General features: G+C 46.9%; 2 protein-coding genes across 10 annotated transcripts in view; both read right to left on the reverse strand.

Annotated features, from left to right (window-relative positions):
• Positions 1–246: 246 nt before the first annotated feature.
• The window catches only part of GNAS (GNAS complex locus), a 66,253-nt gene continuing 45,903 nt past the window's right edge, over positions 247–20,596 (reverse strand). For 2 of the 9 annotated variants that reach the window (XM_061437044.1, XM_061437037.1), the window contains exons 2-13: positions 14,823–14,895; positions 11,802–11,846; positions 7,405–7,459; positions 7,199–7,318; positions 5,333–5,430; positions 2,166–2,220; positions 1,961–2,034; positions 1,782–1,840; positions 1,553–1,673; positions 1,266–1,396; positions 983–1,050; positions 247–758 (exon numbers count right to left, since the gene is read on the reverse strand). In XM_061437044.1, the coding sequence (XP_061293028.1) occupies positions 612–758; positions 983–1,050; positions 1,266–1,396; positions 1,553–1,673; positions 1,782–1,840; positions 1,961–2,034; positions 2,166–2,220; positions 5,333–5,430; positions 7,199–7,318; positions 7,405–7,459; positions 11,802–11,846; positions 14,823–14,895 (1,046 nt within the window). In that variant the 3' untranslated portion in view covers positions 247–611. Of the gene's footprint in view, positions 759–982; positions 1,051–1,265; positions 1,397–1,552; positions 1,674–1,781; positions 1,841–1,960; positions 2,035–2,165; positions 2,221–5,332; positions 5,431–7,198; positions 7,319–7,404; positions 7,463–11,801; positions 11,847–14,822; positions 14,896–18,574; positions 18,775–20,596 lie in introns of those variants that run through there. The other 7 variants (XM_061437045.1, XM_061437041.1, XM_061437036.1 and 4 more) reach the window with 7 other exon arrangements.
• Positions 10,777–20,596, reverse strand: part of LOC133259478 (neuroendocrine secretory protein 55) — a 56,408-nt gene continuing 46,588 nt past the window's right edge. The window contains exons 2-3 of the mRNA XM_061437048.1: positions 14,823–14,895; positions 10,777–10,880 (exon numbers count right to left, since the gene is read on the reverse strand). The gene's annotated coding sequence lies outside the window, so the exon portion shown is untranslated. The remainder of the gene's footprint in view (positions 10,881–14,822; positions 14,896–20,596) is intronic.

The following is a 20,596-nucleotide window of genomic DNA, read 5'->3' on the forward strand; positions in this document are numbered from 1 at the left end:
TTGCGAAGAGTCGGACGTGATTGAGCGACTTCACTTTCACTTTTCCCTTTCATGCACTGGAGAAGGAAATGGCAACCCACTCCAGTGTTCTTGCCTGGAGAATCCCAGGGACGGGGGAGCCTGGTAGGCTGCTGTCTATGGGGTCGCACAGAGTCAGACACGACTGAAGTGACTTAGCAGTAGCAGCAAACCCTGAACAGTGTGTGTGTGTGCTTGAAACCGCAAATAATTCACAGGAGTCACATCTTTGCTCACATTTAATTTTTATTTTGATTTTTTTAATGCTGCACAACACGATATTTATTTCATTTGTTTCATTTATTTCATTTATTTATTTCTGTTTGCTGCTATTATTGTAGTTACTTAAAGAGAGAAGGGAACATTTGTGGCCTTTTTTTCTTAATCTTAATCTATAGGCCGCCTTAAGCTTTCTAAATTTGGAATATTTAAGCAAGCTGTAAGGTGAAGGGGGTTTCGCAAAATCACTTGAGGGAAAGGAAAGGTTGCTTTGTTAATCATGCCCTATGGTGGGTGATCAACTGCGTGTACAATTATATCTTACTTTTAATTAATTGCGCTTAAGGCCTTAATTAAATCTGGAGGTTCCCTTCTTAGAGCAGCTCATACTGACGGAGGTGCATGCGCTGGATGATGTCACGGCAGTCGTTGAACACACGGCGGATGTTCTCGGTGTCCACAGCGCAGGTGAAGTGAGGGTAGCAGTAGTGGCGCCCGTCTCCACTAGCAGTGCTGATTCTCTGTGGGGACAAAGGAACCGTGGTCAGTGCCCCCTCGCCAGTAACTCACCAGTGGATGTCATCTACCAAGCTCTGCCCACCAGTTATTGACATCATGTTGAAACAATCCCCAACTGAAGGGCCCAAAGGCTAAGAGTCATGCTGGCTATCAGTGAAATAACATGGAGGAACTGGATGGTTTGATCCTCAGATTTAGAATTAAGTAAACAACAGTCTCTACTCACCAGAAATTCATCTCGAATGAAGTACTTGGCCCGGGTCACGCGTGGGTCCTCTCCGGGCTCGGGAGTCGCTGTAAAGAATATAAATATTTTGTTACTTAAGTAATAAGAATGAGATTCTTTTGTTCCCCCTATAGACCCCTTATAGTGTGGTGGTGGTGGCTGGGGAAGCAGAGTTCCATTCTTAGAGATCATTCATTTTTAAAATCAAGAACAGAAATCTTTAACATATGCAAGACCCTGTGGGACCAATGGGCACTAATCAACTGCAGAAGGCCATACGTACCATCCTCAGGAGTAGTGTAGCGAGCAAATTCTGGAAAGTAGTCCTCAATCTTCGATTTTCCAGCAAGGACTTTCTCAGCCAGCAGATCTTGCTTGTTGAGGAACAGAATCACAGAGATGGTGCGCAGCCATCTAAGAAAGAGGGAAGCGGGTTTATTGCCCAGGAAGAGAGTATTCTTTTTGCAAGTAGTTTGAGATGCTTGTACAAGAACTTGTACAAGATTCTTTTCTATTGACCTTGACATCAGTAGGGAGGAGATGGAGGTGGGCGGCGGGCACTGCACAAACCTGTTATTCCAGATGCTCTTGAAGAGGTTCAGAGCCTCCTGCAGGCGGTTGGTCTGGTTGTCCTCCCGAATGACCATGTTGTAGCTGCTGCTGGCAACCACGAAGATGATGGCAGTCACATCTTCAGCACAATAAAGCAAACATAACACATGTTAGCAGAGAAAGTGATCTTTAACAATTAGAAAAGCAAACTGTCCTTAGAGAGCAGAGAAGCCCATGGCTTCCGTACCATTGAAGCATTGGATCCATTTGCGGCGTTCATCGCGCTGGCCGCCCACGTCAAACATGCTGCAGGAGAGAAATGATACCTGGTCACTCCAAGGGCCAACACTGGTCCACCGCTCTCCCTACCAGAGGGAATGTCAAGATATCTTTTTTTTTTTTTTTTAAAGGGAACCGTTTACTTACTGGAAGTTGACTTTGTCCACCTGGAACTTGGTCTCAAAGATTCCAGAAGTCAGGACACGGCAGCGGAGCAGATCCTAAAACAGAATCTTGGGTCAAGGGATCTCACCGAAACCAACTAAAACTCATTTATAATTGCCAATCTGGAGTTGCCAATTAGTTGGGACAGAGGGCTCCGAGTCCTCTGCTTGTGAGAACGTGTGCATACCTGGTCGCTGGGCACGTAGTCATCCTGCTTGATGACATCAATCTTGTCCAGGAAGCTGGGAGGAAAAGATGCACCACGGTGACCACGTGCTCATGCCACTCTGCCCACCCACTATCCCTGCCTCTCTGCAAAGACCAGCTGATGGAAATGACCACCCCACAGTTACATGGCATTAAGTCGGTGGGAATTTTCTGTGTTCATTAAGCTTATGATTCCAAGCTTATGCTTTAGAGAGGTTAAAGCAAAGAGAATACAAGATAAATGTACTTGGCTGAGCAATAGTAGGTCTAGGAATCCAGAACTAGGAGTGGGCTCTCCTGGCCTTGTTTTAATTTTAAAAGGCTGGTTCTGTGCAGATCAATCAGCTGATTGATTTTGTGCCATTTGATAATGACTGAGTTAAATTCAAATTGTTTGGCTTTGATTAAAATGGCAAGTAGGATGAAAATTGTACCCTTCCTGTCATGCAGAGTTTTAAAAAATGGAAAAAAAAAATGGCACATTTAAGAGCAGCAAGGATTTTTTTCCCTCCCAAGAGACTAATGAAAATGAGATTGTCTGAGTTACTCAGAAAGGGTATCCCTTCCTTCTACTTGTAAGAAGGGGCCAGGCCCTTACCACACTGAACAGGAAACAGACACAACGTTCCCTTCCGTTCTACTTCGTCTATGAAATAGCACAGTCCAGATATTAAACTTTAGCGTTTTCAAAAACCCTCAGAGCCACCCAGGTTAGGGGCCCTTATTCAGGCTGGGAGCCTGCACAGTGGAGGGGTGGAGATCTTAGGGGCCATCCTTAACGATGAGAAAGCTTTATAAGGGAAAAGCAGTGTTTTCTACCTCCCTTTCCACAGCTATACACTGTCCCCAAAGCAAAAAGTACCTTGCTTGTGTTGCCAGACTAGATAACACTGTTAGGAAAATAACTTTTAAAACACTAATTACTGTGTTAATGTTAAAACCAGCTTTTTTCTTTTTCCTCCTTGGGGGGAGGGGTCTGGAATTATTTTAAAGTGGGCTAATCAGAGAAGAAAAATCACAAAGAAAAGTCTATTTAAAGAAATTCTGTACCTTTTTTTTTTCTTCTTTCCTCCTTCCTTTTTACCAGTTTAAAGTTAGTCTGGCTTAGAGGATATACTAACTTGCCCAATCAGTCTTACATTACAGTACCAGTCCAGAAATAGCTCCCCAGCCGCCCTGGCCTCCAGCATGTTGCCATGGCAACAGAACCACAGTTCTAAAAATAGATCATCAGCACCAAATCTTGTGAGAGAGACATCTGGAGTGGGGCCAGCCAAACCCGGGCTCAACAAATAAAAACAGGCACCTTAAGAAATGGGCAAGATAGCAGTAGATCAACTTTTTAACATAAAGGCAGTGAAACCAGACACACACTGGTCACTGCAGGGCAGAGCTGCTTTCCAAGCATCGGGCTGGGGAAGACATTTTATAAAAGTTGAGCTGTGTTCTCTTTTTCTTAGAGTTGCCTTAAAACTTTCCATAAACTGCAAATGTTGCCTTTTTCAGATCAAGTTGCAGGAGTAATTGAGTGTTGCTTTAAAAAATAATAACAACAAAAAAAAACTTTTAAATGGTGTGAGATTAAAAAAAAAAAAAAAGCTGGCTAAACTGTTAATTAATGAAGTTGTTACACCCTCCCCCCTCCCAGAGCACTCCAAACTGGGGTGGTTAAATCCTTCTAATCTTGTACCTGTACTTCTGACTTGGATCCAAACTACAAAAGGCAAACAATTCCAGGATTTCCATTTGTTTTGCCTTACTATAATTAGCACTTCCAGCTTTAAGCACAAACTTTTGAGAAAATCAGAGACTTTGTTGAAGAGGGGGGTGGGGGTTGGGGGGGGCGGTCACAGAGACTGGCCAAGATGGACTTTTTTTTTCTTACTTGTTGAAAAAATATACAGATTTGCTTGTATATGAAATCACAAAACAGCTATATGTGTGACAATTGAAAATAATCAAATGCACTTCCAATGGGAAAGCAGGGTCAGGGAGAGAGAAATTAATAGGCTTCACAGCCCCTAACATAAGCTCTTGTGATGTGTAGATACAAGAATCTGGGGCCCTTGCTTTGTGTTTGCAGTTGGAGTGCTGTCACCTCTTCCTCCCTCCTGTTTATTCAAGTGGTTTTCATAAGTTCCTCAGGCGTGGGGCTCCTAAGTAATGCAATTTTAGCTTTTTGTGAGCCAGCCGGGTACCATGTTCCTGGTTACTTAATATTTTCAATAACAAAATTGTGTGTTTCAGTTACTTACATAAGAGAGGCTGAAACATCACAAATATCTCTTGCCCTTCCCCCAGTCATAAAAGACAATCCAACTTGAGAATATATGATAACTGAGACCGCTGAGTACATTTGTGCAACATCAGCAAACAAACGATACCTTTAAAATATCTTTTATGGCTCTGAACATCACATATTTGCTATATTATGTACAGGATAAGGAAGGTCGTAAACTATTTAAAAGGCAACTTTCCAGCTGTGTTTATCACATCCACTGGAAGAGAGCCCATGAAGGGACACAGCAAGGACCCCATGGGGGGAGCATCCTCAAATTAAGCCCAGTGTGAATGAATCAATAAGGATAGGAAATGGAATTCAACGCAATACCCAACTCTAGATGAACTAGACATACTGGACTCCGGCAGCTACTACAGTCACGTCCCTGATAGAGGAAACAGCAAAGCAACGGACTGGCCATGAAGGAAGGGGGAGGCATATTTTTGCCACACTGTTCTTCTTTGTCATGTTTTAAATTACAGCAATAAAATATAATACTTCTACCTTATCCAAAGTGTGAAAGCTGTCCTATCTCCCCACATGCTTGGAGGTCAATTCAATTAATTACTTCAAGGTAATTAATTATGAACATCACTTTACTGCAGATAATTATCATTTGCTCTACCAGGCATTACCTGTTTGTATAAAAATAATGTCACTGCACTAAAAAGTGCAATTAAGGGCTTTATAAAACCAGTGAATCAGACTAGAACTTTCAAACTGCAGGTGGGAATAACTGGCTGGCTTCTCTGAAAAGAAGTAACTTGAACAGTGTGAGTTGTGGTTTTTAGGATGTTCTCTATGCGTTTTTGTGTGTGTGTGCGCGCGCCCATGCGCGCACGCTGCTGTGGAGACCGTGTACTTACTACTGGGCGCAGTCAATCAGCTGGTACTCGTTGGAGCGCTCATAGCAGGCACGCACCCCTTCATCCTCCCAGAGAGCCTTGGCATGCTCGTAGAATTCCTGGAAGTGAACAAGAGAGGGAATGTTTAGACACGGGGGCTGCTCCCAGTGAGACCAGAGTTCACCCTGCCACCAACCCTGGGTGCAATTATTCCCTGTTTCGAGGCAAACTAAGGAGTGAGTGTTCATAAAGAACTTCAACGTGCTACACATACTTGGAAATTGAGACCAGCTCATCTCTTATTGTGGATTACTGGTCTTGGGTAGTTTTCATCCTATACTTTTTGGGAATGGGATGAAGGGCCAAACTAAACTACTGAATAAGTTTCTTTCTTCACCCAATTGCTTACCTAGGAGGAATACAAGCTAATTAGGAGACTTTGCCAATAAATGATTTGATGTCATGGAGATAAGACGTCTCATTTATGAAGATGTGGTGAGACCGCAATTTTCCTTCCAGGAAAATGCGAATTTTAGCAAAAATATTATAATTGGGAGCCGTTGGCAAATCTGACCTTGTCAGTCAATGCCTATCAATCAAAGGAGCAAATGACCTCTGCCTGGTTTTAAAACTGCAATAGGTCACAGTTCATATGTCATTTGAGTAAAAACATTTTTAATTATATGGGGGCAATCTCCCCTTACAAGGGAAGAAAAGGTTTTTCTGCAATGTGAATGCAGCAAGAAAAGGGTCAAAAGCTAAATGGGAGGACCCTTCAAGAGTCACCATCGTAGTGCATTTTTAATGGGCTTCGTTTTTTCTATTAGAGCTACAGAACCACAGAAAAGCCTGTGTTGGGCATTATGTATGCTGTGTTTACTGCTCGACTCTTCTTTTATTTTTTCCTATTTAAGAGAATTTACCTAGCCATACTTATTAATACTGCTTCCTGGATAGGAGAAGTTTGCAGCCAAACCCATTTAAAATATACAAACACAAATTCCCACGAAATCCTGACAAAAGGCGACAATAAGTCATTGTTTTTGCTGCAGACGAGTCTTTTCCTTCTGGACCTTATAAACTTGCCCATCTTTCCATTTTGTTTCCTGTTCCCCTCTTATAAACTATTCTTCCCTCACTAAGGGTCAAAACATATATGCTTAGGGCATGGGCAGTTCTCTGTTCCCTAAAAATAGTTCTTTACGGAGCCGACAAATCTGTGCAAAAAGCGTCCTGCACGTCAGCCAGGGAACACAGAAGACAATCCCTGTGTTATGACATTTAGGTGAGGGCCTTTTGTAATTTATTTTTAATTAATGAGAAAAGACTTCATTTAGCCCAAGGCAAGGACTGATTTTAGAAAAAATTAATAAAAGTTAAATGGCAAATTGTTTAAAATGAGAATATCTCCCATTTATAAATCTCAGAGCTGGCACTTCATCTCTCATTCCTTGGTATCTCAGAATAGTTTCAATCAGCTAGACAATTAGCATTTCTGTGCCATACTCAACATATAGTACTTTGTCACAAGATGTGTATACGGGAGTAATTAAGGCTGCCACAAGTCATGACTTTTTCTTCTGTGAAAATTTACAGTCCAGTGCAGTGGGAATGGCGGTATTGAACTGGGATGTTTACTTGTGGAGAGGAGTGAGTCAAGACTTACACACGGGGTGACAGGACTCTGCTCCTCCATCTTGACTAAAGCCCTAATGCTTACTGCTAGCTGTTGCTGTCATTTTAAGAATAAGGATTCTTAATGGGTTAACTGTTTCCTAACAGTGTCAAAGAACTAGGTTTTGCTGGCAGTGTGCAAACTGAGTTTTGTGGCAGAGTAGCGGAAGGGGGTCCCTGGTGGTGTGGGGAGGGGGTGCAGGCTTGGCTTACGGGAGGGAAATCAAAGTCCGGCACGTTCATCACGCTCAGAATGTAATCCACTCTGAACTGGTTCTCTGGGTTGGCCAGCTCCACAGGGGGCACCAGGTTGCTCATGGCGGCCACGATGGTCTGAAAATGATGGAGCAAAGGTCAGGGGGAGAGCGCTGTCTGAAAGGGAGGCTAAAAGAAAGGACAGAAAAGGACCAGGCACGTACTTCAATGGCCTCTTTCAGGTTGTTTTTGATGTCCTGCACTTTGGTGGCCTTCTCACTACAGTGGGATTGAAAAGAAAAAAAAAAAATCATATTGCATCACGTTGACTCACAGTGTCGTTTCAACCACGACTTTCCAACTAAAATAGTATTCTGTTCTTGAAGGAGTGGTGGGTTCAGATCTGGGCTGAGGTTGGAGGTTCCCGAATAATGGTGGTTTCAAATGATAACCACCCATTGTGTCCTGAGGACACGCCCAAGTGGGGCAGAACCCCAAGCATCTAGATAAGGATTGTGGCTACTGTACCAGAAGTGTGGACTGGTTATTTACTATTCAGAGGGGCTTCCACCCTCTTGTGGCCCCCACTGCATACCAGCACTTCCTAAAAGTTCCTATTGGCCTTTATTAGCATCCCTATTGGAGGGTCAGTTGCTCAGTTGTGTCTGACTCTTTGCAACCCCAAGGACTGCAGCACGCCAGGCATCCCTGTCCCGAAGCTTTTGGTGGGGGCGGGGAAGTGTTATTGTAGGGTTAAGGAGGTGGGAAAAGGTCATGGTGTGCCTTGCGGCTTCTTCAGTCACTGGATTAGCATAGGGACCAGCAGTGAATGAAACGCAGGTGGTAGTGTTAATTACAGACTTAAGGGCCCCGTTTTTATTTATTGGAAGTCACTGTCCCTCGATGCGGCCAGCAGCAGTGGACAATATTTCTAGTTGATGTTAATATACATTGATCCCTCAATGTGAACAGAGTAAAATGGAATTCTGCCACCCCTCCCTGGAAGTCTTTAAGATCTGGGACTTATGGGGGGAAGGGGAGGGAGGCGGTGTGGCCTATGCCCCACAGTTAAGTAGATGTTAGTGCCTTCATCAGTTTTTAATTGATTTTAACTTGCACACCTGGGAGGGCAGGTGTGGTCTGTGTGGAACCAGCCACTTTCAGCGTCCCTGGGGACACAGGTAAAGGCCCTTTGACTCTGGGGAACCCTGTCATTGTGCTTATCCCCGTGTGTCTTCAGACACTGTCCATCATCAAACACAGCCAGGGAAGGTTCTTTGGGGCTGTGTTCTTGCCACAGTATTGCCCAGAGTGGGTCACCTGTGGGCTAGGGGATTGGACCACACCCACGACACACATACTGAGTATCAGGTCCTAGGAGGTGACAGTGGTGTCACAAAGATGGAAGGTGCTGTCCTCAGGGGAGGGGACGGAGGGTCCCGGTGACAGAGGCAGGAGGGGGACAGGGCTTATATTTTTCTTGCTGGGGTTTTTTTAAAGAAACCTCTGGAATCCAGTTGTTGATGTATTCACGGGGTTAATTCACCTAGAGTACTGGGATGGAGGTAATTAAACACGTAGCCCCTCAGGGGCAGGACACGATAGGACAGTAGCGTAGAGGACACGCGGGGAGGGGATGTTAACAAGAGCAGCTTAGCCCGGGAGGTCAGTGTGACGTGGGGAGGGGGAGGCGGCTCCTGGGCCGGGGGTGGGGTGGGGTGGGGTGTGTGGCCATGTGATCACCTGCAAAGCCCCACCCCCTGGAGAACTTGGCCTTTCACCCTTTCAAAATAATCCTTTTGCATATTCGTTTGAGCAGTGGGCCCTCGTTTTCCAAATGATCTCATTTCATCCCTTCCCCAGGGTGCAACTGGCCTCCGAGACCCTGCCCGTCTCGTATCTGAATGGGGGGAGCTAGTTTAGAGGTACTGCCCTCATCAGGGGCTGAAGAGGTGTATGTTTTGCGGGTGCAAGTCTACAGATGGTACCAGGAACCAACCCCCTCATAGCTCTTTAATAAAAGTGCTGCAAGGCGGGAGAACTCCAGGAGAGCTGTGCCGCCAACCAGGAGTGGGAGATTTGTGCTCCAAACCCGACTCTTAATGCAACCAGCATCAATGTAAAGGGATCTCATCTTGAACCCCTCTGAGAGTTTGGTGCGTTTCTGAAATTCCTAATCGTGTCCCGACTTGGCGCTACGGCCTAAATCAGGTATTTAGATGCTGGAGTTTTAAACGGACTTGTGTTTGTTCCCAAGTTGCACACAGAAATTCAAAGTTAAAACCCCACAGGACAGTCCCATTCCCATCCATTAGAAAGAAGCTCCATTTCCATGGTAATGAGAGCCTTGGAGCTTTGGTTTTAAGGTCCCACAATAGTTAAAATTATGTATGTCTGGATATTAATGCCCAAATGAGCCCAAAACAAGAGAAAAGTTATTTCCAGGAACCTGGTTCTTTCATTCAGTTTGATATTTTGGTCTAAGTAGTAGTATGGTAATTGGAAAACTTCCAGTCTTAAATACGGATATTCTGAGAATGTGCTCAGTATTCATCTACGTATGTGAATAGGTGTGGGAGTATATCAAGTATAAAACAGCTAAAATAGAAATCTGAAATCTAATTCGGGTGTGTAATACTAAAACAAAAATTCCTCCATTGAAGCAATTACTATGTAGATGGAGATATTATACTGGGGGTTGGCAGGTTTACTGTAATTTTTACTATCGCTTAATGAATTTAACATTGATTGTGACATTCTCTGATAAAGTTCTTCGTATGTCTTTGACGTAATGAAAGCCAAAATGTATATCAACTACATACAGAATTCTGATGGATGAAAAGTGGGGGCTGGAAGAACCGTTTGGATTTTATAACTGCCCCTCCCCTCCAACATGTATAAAGCCTGCGATCAGGGCTGCTTTATATGCTGGGTTCAAATTTTAAGAGATGGTCACCCCCTCCCCCGTGTGTTAGGGGAAGGCTATGTTGTATACTGACTTCTATATCTTTTATCTTTATGCTTTTTTTTTTTTTGGTGGGCAGACAGACGAAAGAAGAAAGACAGAAGACAGACGCAAGATACAGGGATTGCTGAGACATGCAGAGAATTTTTATTTATCACATTTGTTAATACTTAAGTTTTACTTGTAGAACAGAGTCACAGATAGAAGAGCAGGCCTAATACTTAAGTTTTACTTGTAGAACAGAGTCACAGATAGAAGAGCAGGCCTAATACTTAAGTTTTACTTGTAGAACAGAGTCACAGATAGAAGAGCAGGCCGTTAGTAGGTATTAGTAGGATTCAGTCAGGGATCTAGCATAGCATCTAGGAAGTATACAGGAGGTGGTTCAATAGGGAAGTGGGTTCAATAGAGAGGGGTCATAGCTCTCAAATGCCAACTTTTGGTACAGTAAGCTGTCAATCACTGTTTATGTAGATGCTTTGGGTGGTTGATACACTACATATTTGTCAATTAGGGGTTACTTTTTTTGTTGCTTTTTGTTTGTTTTTTAAATTTTTTTTTTTTTTTTCAGTTATCTTTAGAGGTTAGGTGTTGGGGCCCCATCCCCCCACCCCCCCACAACAGAATAGTATTCTTATTAGAAGTTCCTAAGACGGGCAATTCCAGCATGCAAAGTGTGATAGGACATAGCCGGGAAGATGAGAAATTGAAGCCATCATCTAGGGGTTATATAGTCTAAAAAAAACAGATGAACAAACATGTGTCAGTTACTTGGTCCCGACCCCCCAGTCTCCTTTGCCCCTCCCCTCCCGAGCCACAGAAGCTATTTTTGAGGTGCCCTAGGCTAGGTCAGTTGGCTCTTCATGTTCTCAGGACAAAGAGCTGCTCCCTCACTGCATGCTGAATACGAAGAGCAGTGTTTGGAGAGGGTTACCTGGCATGCGTGTATGTATGTGTGCATGAGTGTGATGGGCAGTGCGGATGCAGGAAGTGCAGAAAAAAAATAATTTGATAATGAGTGGAAAAAGATGGAGGCCATCATTAATTTCCTATCCACTGGATAAAATGACAGTTTTAAAAAGACCAGAGACTTTTCCAGATCATTCTCAACAATGACCTCCCTCCTCAAGGTGCCAAGTATTTATTTCCCCCCGCCCAATTAAGGACGGTGCGGCACCACGTATTTTAATAGAGGTAAAAAAGATTTTCCCCCCCCCCCAAAGAGGTCTGAAATTTTAACATCAGACCAGCCACAGGGTAGACAGAATTTAGCAGGTTTAAAAACAAGTAGACAGTTTTTAAAACAAGTAGCCAATTCAAATGGAGAGCTGGGGGTGGGGGATAGAAACCATCAATTTTTGAAATCCTAAACTGACCGTCTTAATGCTGAAATCTATAGCTTTCCCCCAGCTGGATCTAATTATACTTTAAGGATGGCAAAAAAAAAAAAAAAAAAACCACCCTGTTTTGCACTTCACTTGCTCTGAAATGACAAGAAATTGTGTTGTTTGCAGATGTATATACCAAGATGGCTGATGGCCCTTAAATGATTTTGGTTTTCTTCCCGGGTCTGTGTGTCCTGTTTCCCAGTATGAGCTTTGTGTGTGTCAGGTGTGTGTGTTAAAAAAAAGTTTTTCTGTTTTTGAATGTTCCTACCCATCGCTGTTGCTCCTTGCAGCCTGCGGGTCCTCTTCGCCGCCCCTTTTAAAGAGAGATTGAAAGCTCACCTAATCTGCAAGGCACCGCAATTTCACAAAAACCCCACACAGCCTCCCTACATTCCTACACAAACGGCCGCCATCCTCCCGTTAATTCTTAGGTCGCCTTCCTGGCTAAATTGGCACCTCTACTGAGACTGCAGGCCATGGAGGGAAGAATTCCACACCTTCACTGCAACATTAGCAGAACCCTCTGGAGACTTCGTCAGGTACAGGAGGGACGCATAATTATTTTCTTGTGCTTTCACTAAATGTACATGCATCAGGGAGCTAACACAGTGATTTATCTCACAGTTCTTTGGAGAATATAGCAGCGCGTAAGGCCCCTGATGGTTCCAGACCTCAGTCGCCGTGTTGTACTGAACACACAAAAGGTCCATGATTTTTGGCCCGTGATTTTCTGGTGCGTTATTAATTTCCTCCCTTCTTGGACTTGGGCAGCTACCTATGTTTTTATTTCTATGTAATTGTTCCCCACAAACTGTCATCAATTAAAAGTGTGCCTGGACTGTGAGGCACACAGCAAAAAAAAAAAAAAAAAGATTAAAAGAATAAAACCCACTACCACCAAGCCCTTCCCTCCCCAAACCCAATCTTCGTGATTGGCAGGAACTCCTCCTTAAAGGTGGGAGGGACAGGATGGCTTAAGCTGTCTACCAGGTTTTGTAATTGATTAGCTTATTAGCTCATCCAGTGTTAATGGCACTCCCCCCACCCCCAAATGTAACAGAGTTAGCTAGCATTGAGTTAGGAAAATCCGCATTTGACCTCTGTGTTTGTGAAGGTCAGATTAATATGCCATGGTTACTCTGCAGAGGTACTCGGCACAGCAGTCTGCGGACAGTTAAGGCAAATGTAATAGCTCAGCCCAGTCCTGACAAAGCGCACGTTTACGGAGCAAGGAGGCAGAGACCCTGAGCCACCACACAGAATCCCCTTGGGTGGACGGATGTCCTCACTTGGCAGGGAATTCCTAGTGGAGAAGGAAACCGCCTTTGTTGCAATACCGCAGCGAGGAAAAAGAAAAAAGGAGGCTCATTTGTACGAGATAAAAATAAGGTTTCTAGGCTCACATAAAGAATTCCCCTGTATGTCACTTTCACAGGCTAAATTTAACATCCTCAGAGATTACCTATGGTTTCCTCTACAAACAGGCAAACTGGGAATGTCTCTTCCTCTTTTGGGGGGGGGGCGGGGAGGACAAAAAAAAAAAAAAACCCAGAAAAGAGAAGTGCTGGTTTAAATGCCTCGTCTGCATTACAGACAGGCTCACTTAGAGGGGAGAAACTTTTCTCTAAAAATTAAAAAAATTTACGGCAATCCACAGAGTAATAAAACTTTAAGTGAATTATTTCAAGGATGTCCTATCTTCTATTGGACCTGAGCTAAGGTAAACAGTGGCTGCTGCATCCTTTTAAAAATGCAGGCCACATCCAGTTTTAATCAAAATATTTATCTAGAGGGTACATGGTCAAATTATTTTTGCTTAACAAGCCTCCTGAAGCAGCGCTCCCCGGAAAGTTGCTGGGGGGAAAATTATGCAAGGTTTTTCTTTAAATTACAAAATCACAGCAAAAAGCCTATTTCAGGCTTTTTGTTTTAATTGAAAGATAACAGTCTCTGGTGGCAGGGCTTTACTGAAAGGTGTGTCAAATTAAGAATTTCAGAATTTGTTTGTGACATGTTAACGTGACTTAATCAACATGTAGTTAGTTGCATACCGTTAACTCATCGGGAGAGCCATTCATAAAACTGGTAAAAGAGCTCATCCCTCTGAATTTTAAACTTAAAAAGCATCCTAAACTAAATGTCCATTTGTATGGATGATGTCATCCTTTTCTCTACCTTCCCCCTCCATGATTATTTGATCTAAGAAATTCTGGAATTTTCCATAAAGAGCTGCCTCCTGCAGTTTTTACTTCTAACAGGTGATAAAATTCATCTGTTTCCCCTTGTGTAGTGCATAGTAGGAGACAGTAACTGGTCTTTATTAGTTCACTGGAGGGAGCAGTTGGTGCATAACTGAATTAAAACTATGCCCCTCTGACTCAGCCTCCCCTTTGGAAACTAAAGGGGAATGCAATTTTAAATTGAACCCAGATTTAAGAAAAAGAATAGGACTGTTAACCAACTAGTTAACTACAAACTAGTGCCTGCAAGTGTTTGTAAGGTTAACTACCCTTACCAGCCCTCTCACCCTCGTGAAAGTAGAAGTGGGTCTGGGGAGACCTATGCCCCTTATTTGCATTCTTCTCCTATAGCTTACATCTTCATATATGCACTCTCTCTTTTCATCTTTATTCTCACTGCGGTATTGTCACATTGTCCTAAAGCAAGATGCCTTGAAGGACTTTTCAAAGGCAAAAGTGCCCCTAGGTCTGGCCAGAAGTACCTAATTCCCAGCCTTTCCATCATTTAAATATCTTTATCTTTTCTTTAGGCAAGATCATTGATTTTTAAAAAGGGCAATGATGATTTGCCCATGATAATTCCAAAGGGGGGGGGGGGATGATGAATTACTAACAAGGCTGACTCTTTGCACTTTGTTTTATGTGAGAATATTATTGAAACAATGTTTCCCTAATAGTTTAAAACATCCTGCACTGGTGCATTGCGCTGAAATGTGCTGGGGGTGGGGACCAGCTCTGCAGTGGTCAGCGTGGCTAGGCAAAGGGATGGCCAGGGCCGGTGTTAGCCACGTTGGAGACCCACTGCACCAAAACCTACCGCAGACCTGTCACGGGGCCAATGCAGGGGCTTTATAACTATTACTGTTTGTTGCTGCACCAAAGAGTAAAAAAGGAGGAAAACAGCCCCTAAAGAGCTCTTTCCTGATATGTAGGCTGAAAATATTAAGTGGACATTGGCTGCCCAGCCCCTAAAAGCTACCTAAACTTCCTAAAGGTTAGTATAAAATGTGGTACTCTGACCGTGCCCTTGGTACAGATTTGACACTTACTCTCCATTAAACCCATTAACATGCAGGATCCTCATTTGCTTCACAATGGTGCTTTTACCAGATTCTCCAGCACCTAGAAAATGAAAGTAAGTCTCAGGTTAAGAAAGAGACATTTTACACACTTTGGGCAAGGAGGAGAGAGAGGGGGGGAGAGAGAGAGAGAGAGACACTACTGCTGTTTTCTCCATAGAAGCAACACGCAAAACACAAGCAAAATACGAGACGTGCAAATTTCCTTGACATTTCGACGCAGAAAAAATGAAATAAACATCCAACTTTGTGTGTACCTGCAGTATTTCACCATCAGAACAACAAACAAGAATTAAAGGTTTTGGTTTGTTTAGGTGTTTTCTTTTAGTTGTTTTAAAATTTGTGGGGTGGGCACAGAAAGAATGATGCAATTTTGTCATGGTGGGGAGAGGTAGGAAAATTACAGTTATAACTATGAAACTGGATCTTTGAACTACGAGCATTCACTGGTAAAAACGTACACCTTAATGTATATGGGCACATTAATTCATTGTTTGTCAGCTGTTTCATGGTTAAAATACCCCAGGGTTCACAGACAATGCCCAGACTCCTATGGTGCCCCCAGATCTAAACTGACGCAGCAGCTCTCCAACATTTTCTTAAAGTAGCTGTTTTGTCTGCAGGGCTCTTGTCCCCTGGGCTACTTAAAAATCACCCCCTTAGCCCAATATGCCGTTTGATCCACTTCTCCACACCCCTCCCCCCTTTTACTGCAAACTTTATTTTTCTAAGGTAAACTCTCTCTGGATATAACAACCATGGGGGGGGGGGGAGAGATGAAAGACCATCGATTTGCTGTATTCTTGAAAAATATTTAAATATAGTGCTTGAGAACAACCCTATTAATAACATGTTAAAAAGGACAAGACTTTAATCATAAGGGAAAATATTCCTGAAAACGACTGAATTTTCAATGATTCCAAGCCCTTCACGACTAACAGAGCTAGAAAAAGGGCGTATGCCCCATTTGAAATCACCTTAAATTTGTAAAAACATGTTTTATGGAAAAAACATAGTTCCACCAAGCTAGGAGGAGGATTGCTAGTTTCTCGGCCTCTGTAAATGGATCCTCTCTCCAACAAATAATCCTGAGTGGACAATTTTTGTCCCCCTCCCACACAAACCTATTTGGTTTTTTAGCCCCTCTTCACTTTTTATTGTTTTGTTTTACTGCCCAGAGAGCAAAGCATTCCTCCTTCTCTTGCCTTTTCACAAGGCTGTAATCAATATCTGTAAAAAGTTAAAATTAGTTTCCACAGAAACATTGATTTCAAAGCAAACATTCTATCTTAATGAGCCTAACTCTCACAAATTAAAATATTAATGGTACATAATATTAATCAGAATCTCCAATATTCTTCTTTTGTGTTAAAATTCGTAGCACCTCTCTTTTGCATGCACACAGAGGTCCGTGCCTCAGTTTCCACATTTAGGAAATCAGAGAAACTGAAAAACTACTGCAAGATCTTTTGTGGCTCTATAATTCAAATTTTATTCCATTAAATTTAAAAAGATGATCCTCTTTTATGAAAAAGGGCATCATCACGTTTCCTCTTTTTTTGGGTAAGGGGCATCACTCGGTGAGAGTGAGAATCACCATTTAAAGATGTAAAACGCATGGCACTGACCCGGGCTGCAGAGCCCCACGCCAGAGGCTTTCTATGATAATAGGACTAGGACACCTGGGGCAGGTTAGCTGAGTGATGCCAGGTGCATTCAGAGTCATCAGTCTCAAATTAAAGGGAGACTATGACCACTGTGCAAAGGTGTCAGAAATTTAAGGTACCATTCGCATCACACTTGTTTTAAATTATTCAGATAGCAAGAGTGTTCCTGGGGAAGATTCTAGACTTTTCTAGGCTTTTACTTTGAAATCAAATTATACACAATTAATATTCACACACCATAATTCCACTTTTAGAAGTTTTTGACAACAGCTCAACATATGTACCATTTAATTACTGTAATTGCAAATGCATAAACACCAAAGAGACTTATTTTCACTTAATTTTCTGCTTTACATAAATCTGGACCTAGGAGAACAAAGACATGACCCGTCCCCCAAAAGCAAAGGAGACACCACCACAACGGAAAAACAGCCCTTTACATTTTATTCTTTATAATCAAGCTGTTTTGTTGATATGTGACCCTGAACTAGGTCTTAACCTAGCAAATTCACTCAGATAGCCAAATTACTAAGGAAATGGAAAACTTCCATACTAATTAATGCTTGTGTAATTCTTCTGGTCATTTCAACAATTTCTTTTATGCTTCTTTTATTTATTTATTTTTCCAAATCAGCACCTTTAAGAAAAATGGGGGAAAGGCCATCTCCTTAGAGTTAACAGCCCCCCCCCCCACGTTTTTTTTTTTTTTTTTGCCAAAGAGGAAAAACCGCAATCAAAAGAGAAAACCCAAAACCAACCAACCAAATGTCACTTGACAAACAACTAATTCATGTATTCTCCTCTCCTTCCACCTGGAAAAAAAGTCTTTTCCTTCAAGTGCGCTGGATTCCCCCCCCCACCTTGAAAAGGACAAAAAAAAAAAAAAAAAACCACGCCATTTCCAGACCAAGAAGCCATTTACAGACAAATGTCATTTTCCAGTTTTGATTTGTGCATGTCTTTTTTTTTTTCCTTTTTTCACAAAGCGCTCTCAATGTGGCCGACTAACAGGAAAATGTGTGTGTGCTAATGGTTTATGGGGGGGGGGACGCTGCTGCGGGGGGGGTGGGCGGCAGCTGCTACAATTAATTCTCTTCTTTGCTTTTCAAAAAGCCTGCATATCTGGAAGGGGAAAAAAAGGTCATACTGTAAAATGACGTGTCATTTGGCTTCACTGGGCACTTCAGCGTACTAACTCCATTTTTTTTTTTTTCGGCCTTATTTTATTCGATTCTCCTTCGCTTCCTTCCACGGCCCGGCCCGGCCCGGCCCGGGACACGTCTGCTCCGCGCACACAGGGTGTCCTGCCCCAAACGCACCAAGTCGCGCCCAGCGCCCGCCGCGCAGCCTCCTCCCGCCCCCCGCCCCCCCCTCGGCTCCGGCGCCACGACTCCCCCGCGCCCCCTCCCCCTCGCTGCACCACCTTTACCACCCGGAGCCCTTCCGAGGGGCTGATGTCACCCGCCCCCCCCGACTCTCCGCGGCCACTTCCCCCGCCGAACCTCCCCTCGACGATGCCCCCTCCGCCACCGCGGCGTTCCCCCCCCACCCCGCTGGCTGGCTTTTTCCCTGTCCCTCTCCCGACAAATCACACACCCCACGGAGGCGGGTCCCCCTCCCGTGGCCCGCCACCCCATTTCCTGTCCCCGAAACCCTCTTTTTGTCGCAGTCTCCCGAGCCCTGTGGGACTCCCCCTCCCCCTCCCCAACACGCACCCGAAGCCCCGGCGCCGTGTAGGCCTCGCGGAGAGAGAAAGAGAGAGAGGGGAGGGCGCGGGGAGGACGGGAGAGCGACCGGGAGCGGGCAGACAGGGCAGAGAGCCCCGCGCCCGCGTCGCCACGGCCCCCCGCCCCATTTCAGGCCCCCGCCCGGCCGAATGGCGCCCCGGGGTCCCCCTTCCGGCCTCGCCCCCCGGAGGCTGAGCCCGCGGGCGGGCGGCGGGCTCGGGAGCGCGCGCCCGGGGCGGGGGACGGGCTCGGCGCGCGCGGCCTGCGGGGCGCCCCGAGGGGCCCCCCCGGGCCGGGCCGGGGCCGGCGCCCCCCGCCCCGCCCTTACCCAGCAGCAGCAGACGGTGCGTGGCCCGGTAGACCTGCTTGTCCTTCTGCAGCTGCTTCTCGATCTTCTTGTTGGCCTCGCGCTGCGCCTTCTCCTCGTTGCGCTGGTCCTCGGTCTTGCTGTTTCCGAGACAGCCCATGGCGGCGGCGGCGGCGGGGCCGGGCGCGGGCGGCCTCACGCGGGCCGAGAGGGCCGGGGCAGCGCCGGGCGGGCGGGCCGGGCGCGGACTCGGCTCCTCGGGGAGGAGCGCGCGGGGAGGGCGGTGTCGCTGTGCCTGAGCGGAGCGCGCAGCTCCCAGCCCCTCGAGCCTGAGCCCAAGGGTCTGATGGCCGCCGCGGAGCGAGGCGGACCTTAGACGGAGCTGCGGGCGCTGCTGCCGCCGCTGCCGCCGCCGCCGCTCTTATTGCCTCGGCCGGAGCCCCGCCGCCGCCCCGACCCAGAGCTCCGCGGCGGGCGGGGGGAGGCGGGGGGAGGCGGAGGCGGCGGCGGCGAGGGGGGTGGAAGGAGGAGGAGGAGGAGGGATGAGGAGCGGCCGCGGCGGCGGGGAGGGCGGGAGCTGGCGGAGGGAGGCGCCCCCCCGGGTACCCGGGGAGGGGGGTCCCTCCGCCCGCGTCCGGCCCGGGACGGGACAGGCCCGGGAGACGCCCCCTCGCCCCCCCTGGCTTGGGCCCCAAGCGGGGCCGGCCTCCGGGGGGAGAGGGGGCGTCTCCGAGCCGGTGACGACCCCTCGCACGACGCCAACGCTCCACCCCCCGGGCCGCGTCGCCCTGCGGCCCCCGAGGCCGAGCGCCCCCCTCCCCTCCCGCGGGCGCCGCCGAGGGGCCGGGGTGGGCGGAAGGGGAGGGAGTGCGAGCCAGAGCCCGGACTTAGGAAAATTTTCGAAAAGAAGTGAGAGACATAGAGAGAGCTAGAGAGCAGGGAAGTGTGGAAAAAGCGAGGCGAGCACGAACCAAAGGACAGAGCAACCGAAAAGGAAAATGTGTCCAAACACACATACACAAATACTCAATAAAACTCCACACTACACAGCGATGGTGGTGTCTGGGGGAGGGGGAGGGGGTCCGACTTAGATGAGCCGCTCCTCGCGCCCCCGGCGACGGGCGCCAGGGCGGGATCCGAAGGCACCCGAGGCCCCGGAGTGCCCTCGTTCTCTGCGCTTGGCCTTGGCCGGGCCGCCCACGAAGGAGAAGAAGGCGCAGCCCAGGAACATTCGGAAGCAGCAGGTCGCCCCAAAAAAGAAGCCGCAGCCGCGGCCCTCGTCCGGGCTTGGGTGCAGCAGAAAGTCCAGCACCCACGCGGGGTTGCGCACGGAGAAGACCAGGAAGGTCAGCAGCGGCAGGTGGGCGCTCAGCGCGCTCATCTCCAGCCGCCCGGACCCCCACACGGCGCTCCTGAAGCCTCGCAGGGCGTCGATCAAGTCGTCGTAGTCGTCGTCGTCCTCCTCGTCGTCGTAGTCGTCGTCCTCGTCACTCGAGTCCGTGTCCCACTCAATCCAGATCCTACTCGTGGCCCCGGCGCCGGCGCCCACGCCGACCCCGGCGGCGCCCTCCGCGGCGCCCTCGACGGCGGCGGCGGCGCCGGCTGCGGCGGCGACCTCCGGGCCTCGGGCCTCCTCCTGGGCTTCTAGCCCCTTCTTCTTCATCTTCTTCTGCATCTTCTCCAACTTCTTCCTCTCCTTCTCCTTCTTCTTCTCCTCTTTTCTTCTCTTCTCCAGCAGCTTCTTCTCCATCTTCCGCCTCTCTTTTTCGGTCAGCAACTTCTCGCCGGGCGCCTCTTGCTCCGACTTCTTCGGGGGCTTCTCGGCTACCCCTTTCTTCCGCGACGCGCGCTGCTCGGCCAGCGCTGCAGCCACCGCCGCAGCTTCGGCAGCCACCTCGGCCGCAGCCAACGCTGTCTTCCTCTCGCTCTCCAACGCTCGAGCTTTGAGTTTCATGGCCATCTTCAGCATGACGGCTCGGCCACCTCGGGGTGCCTGGCTCTCGCCTGGCCCGGGCGCCCTGTTTGCCCCCGGCCTCGGGCTGG

This window comes from Bos javanicus, chromosome 13, assembly GCF_032452875.1.
Source record: "Bos javanicus breed banteng chromosome 13, ARS-OSU_banteng_1.0, whole genome shotgun sequence".
Taxonomy (NCBI): domain Eukaryota; kingdom Metazoa; phylum Chordata; class Mammalia; order Artiodactyla; family Bovidae; genus Bos; species Bos javanicus.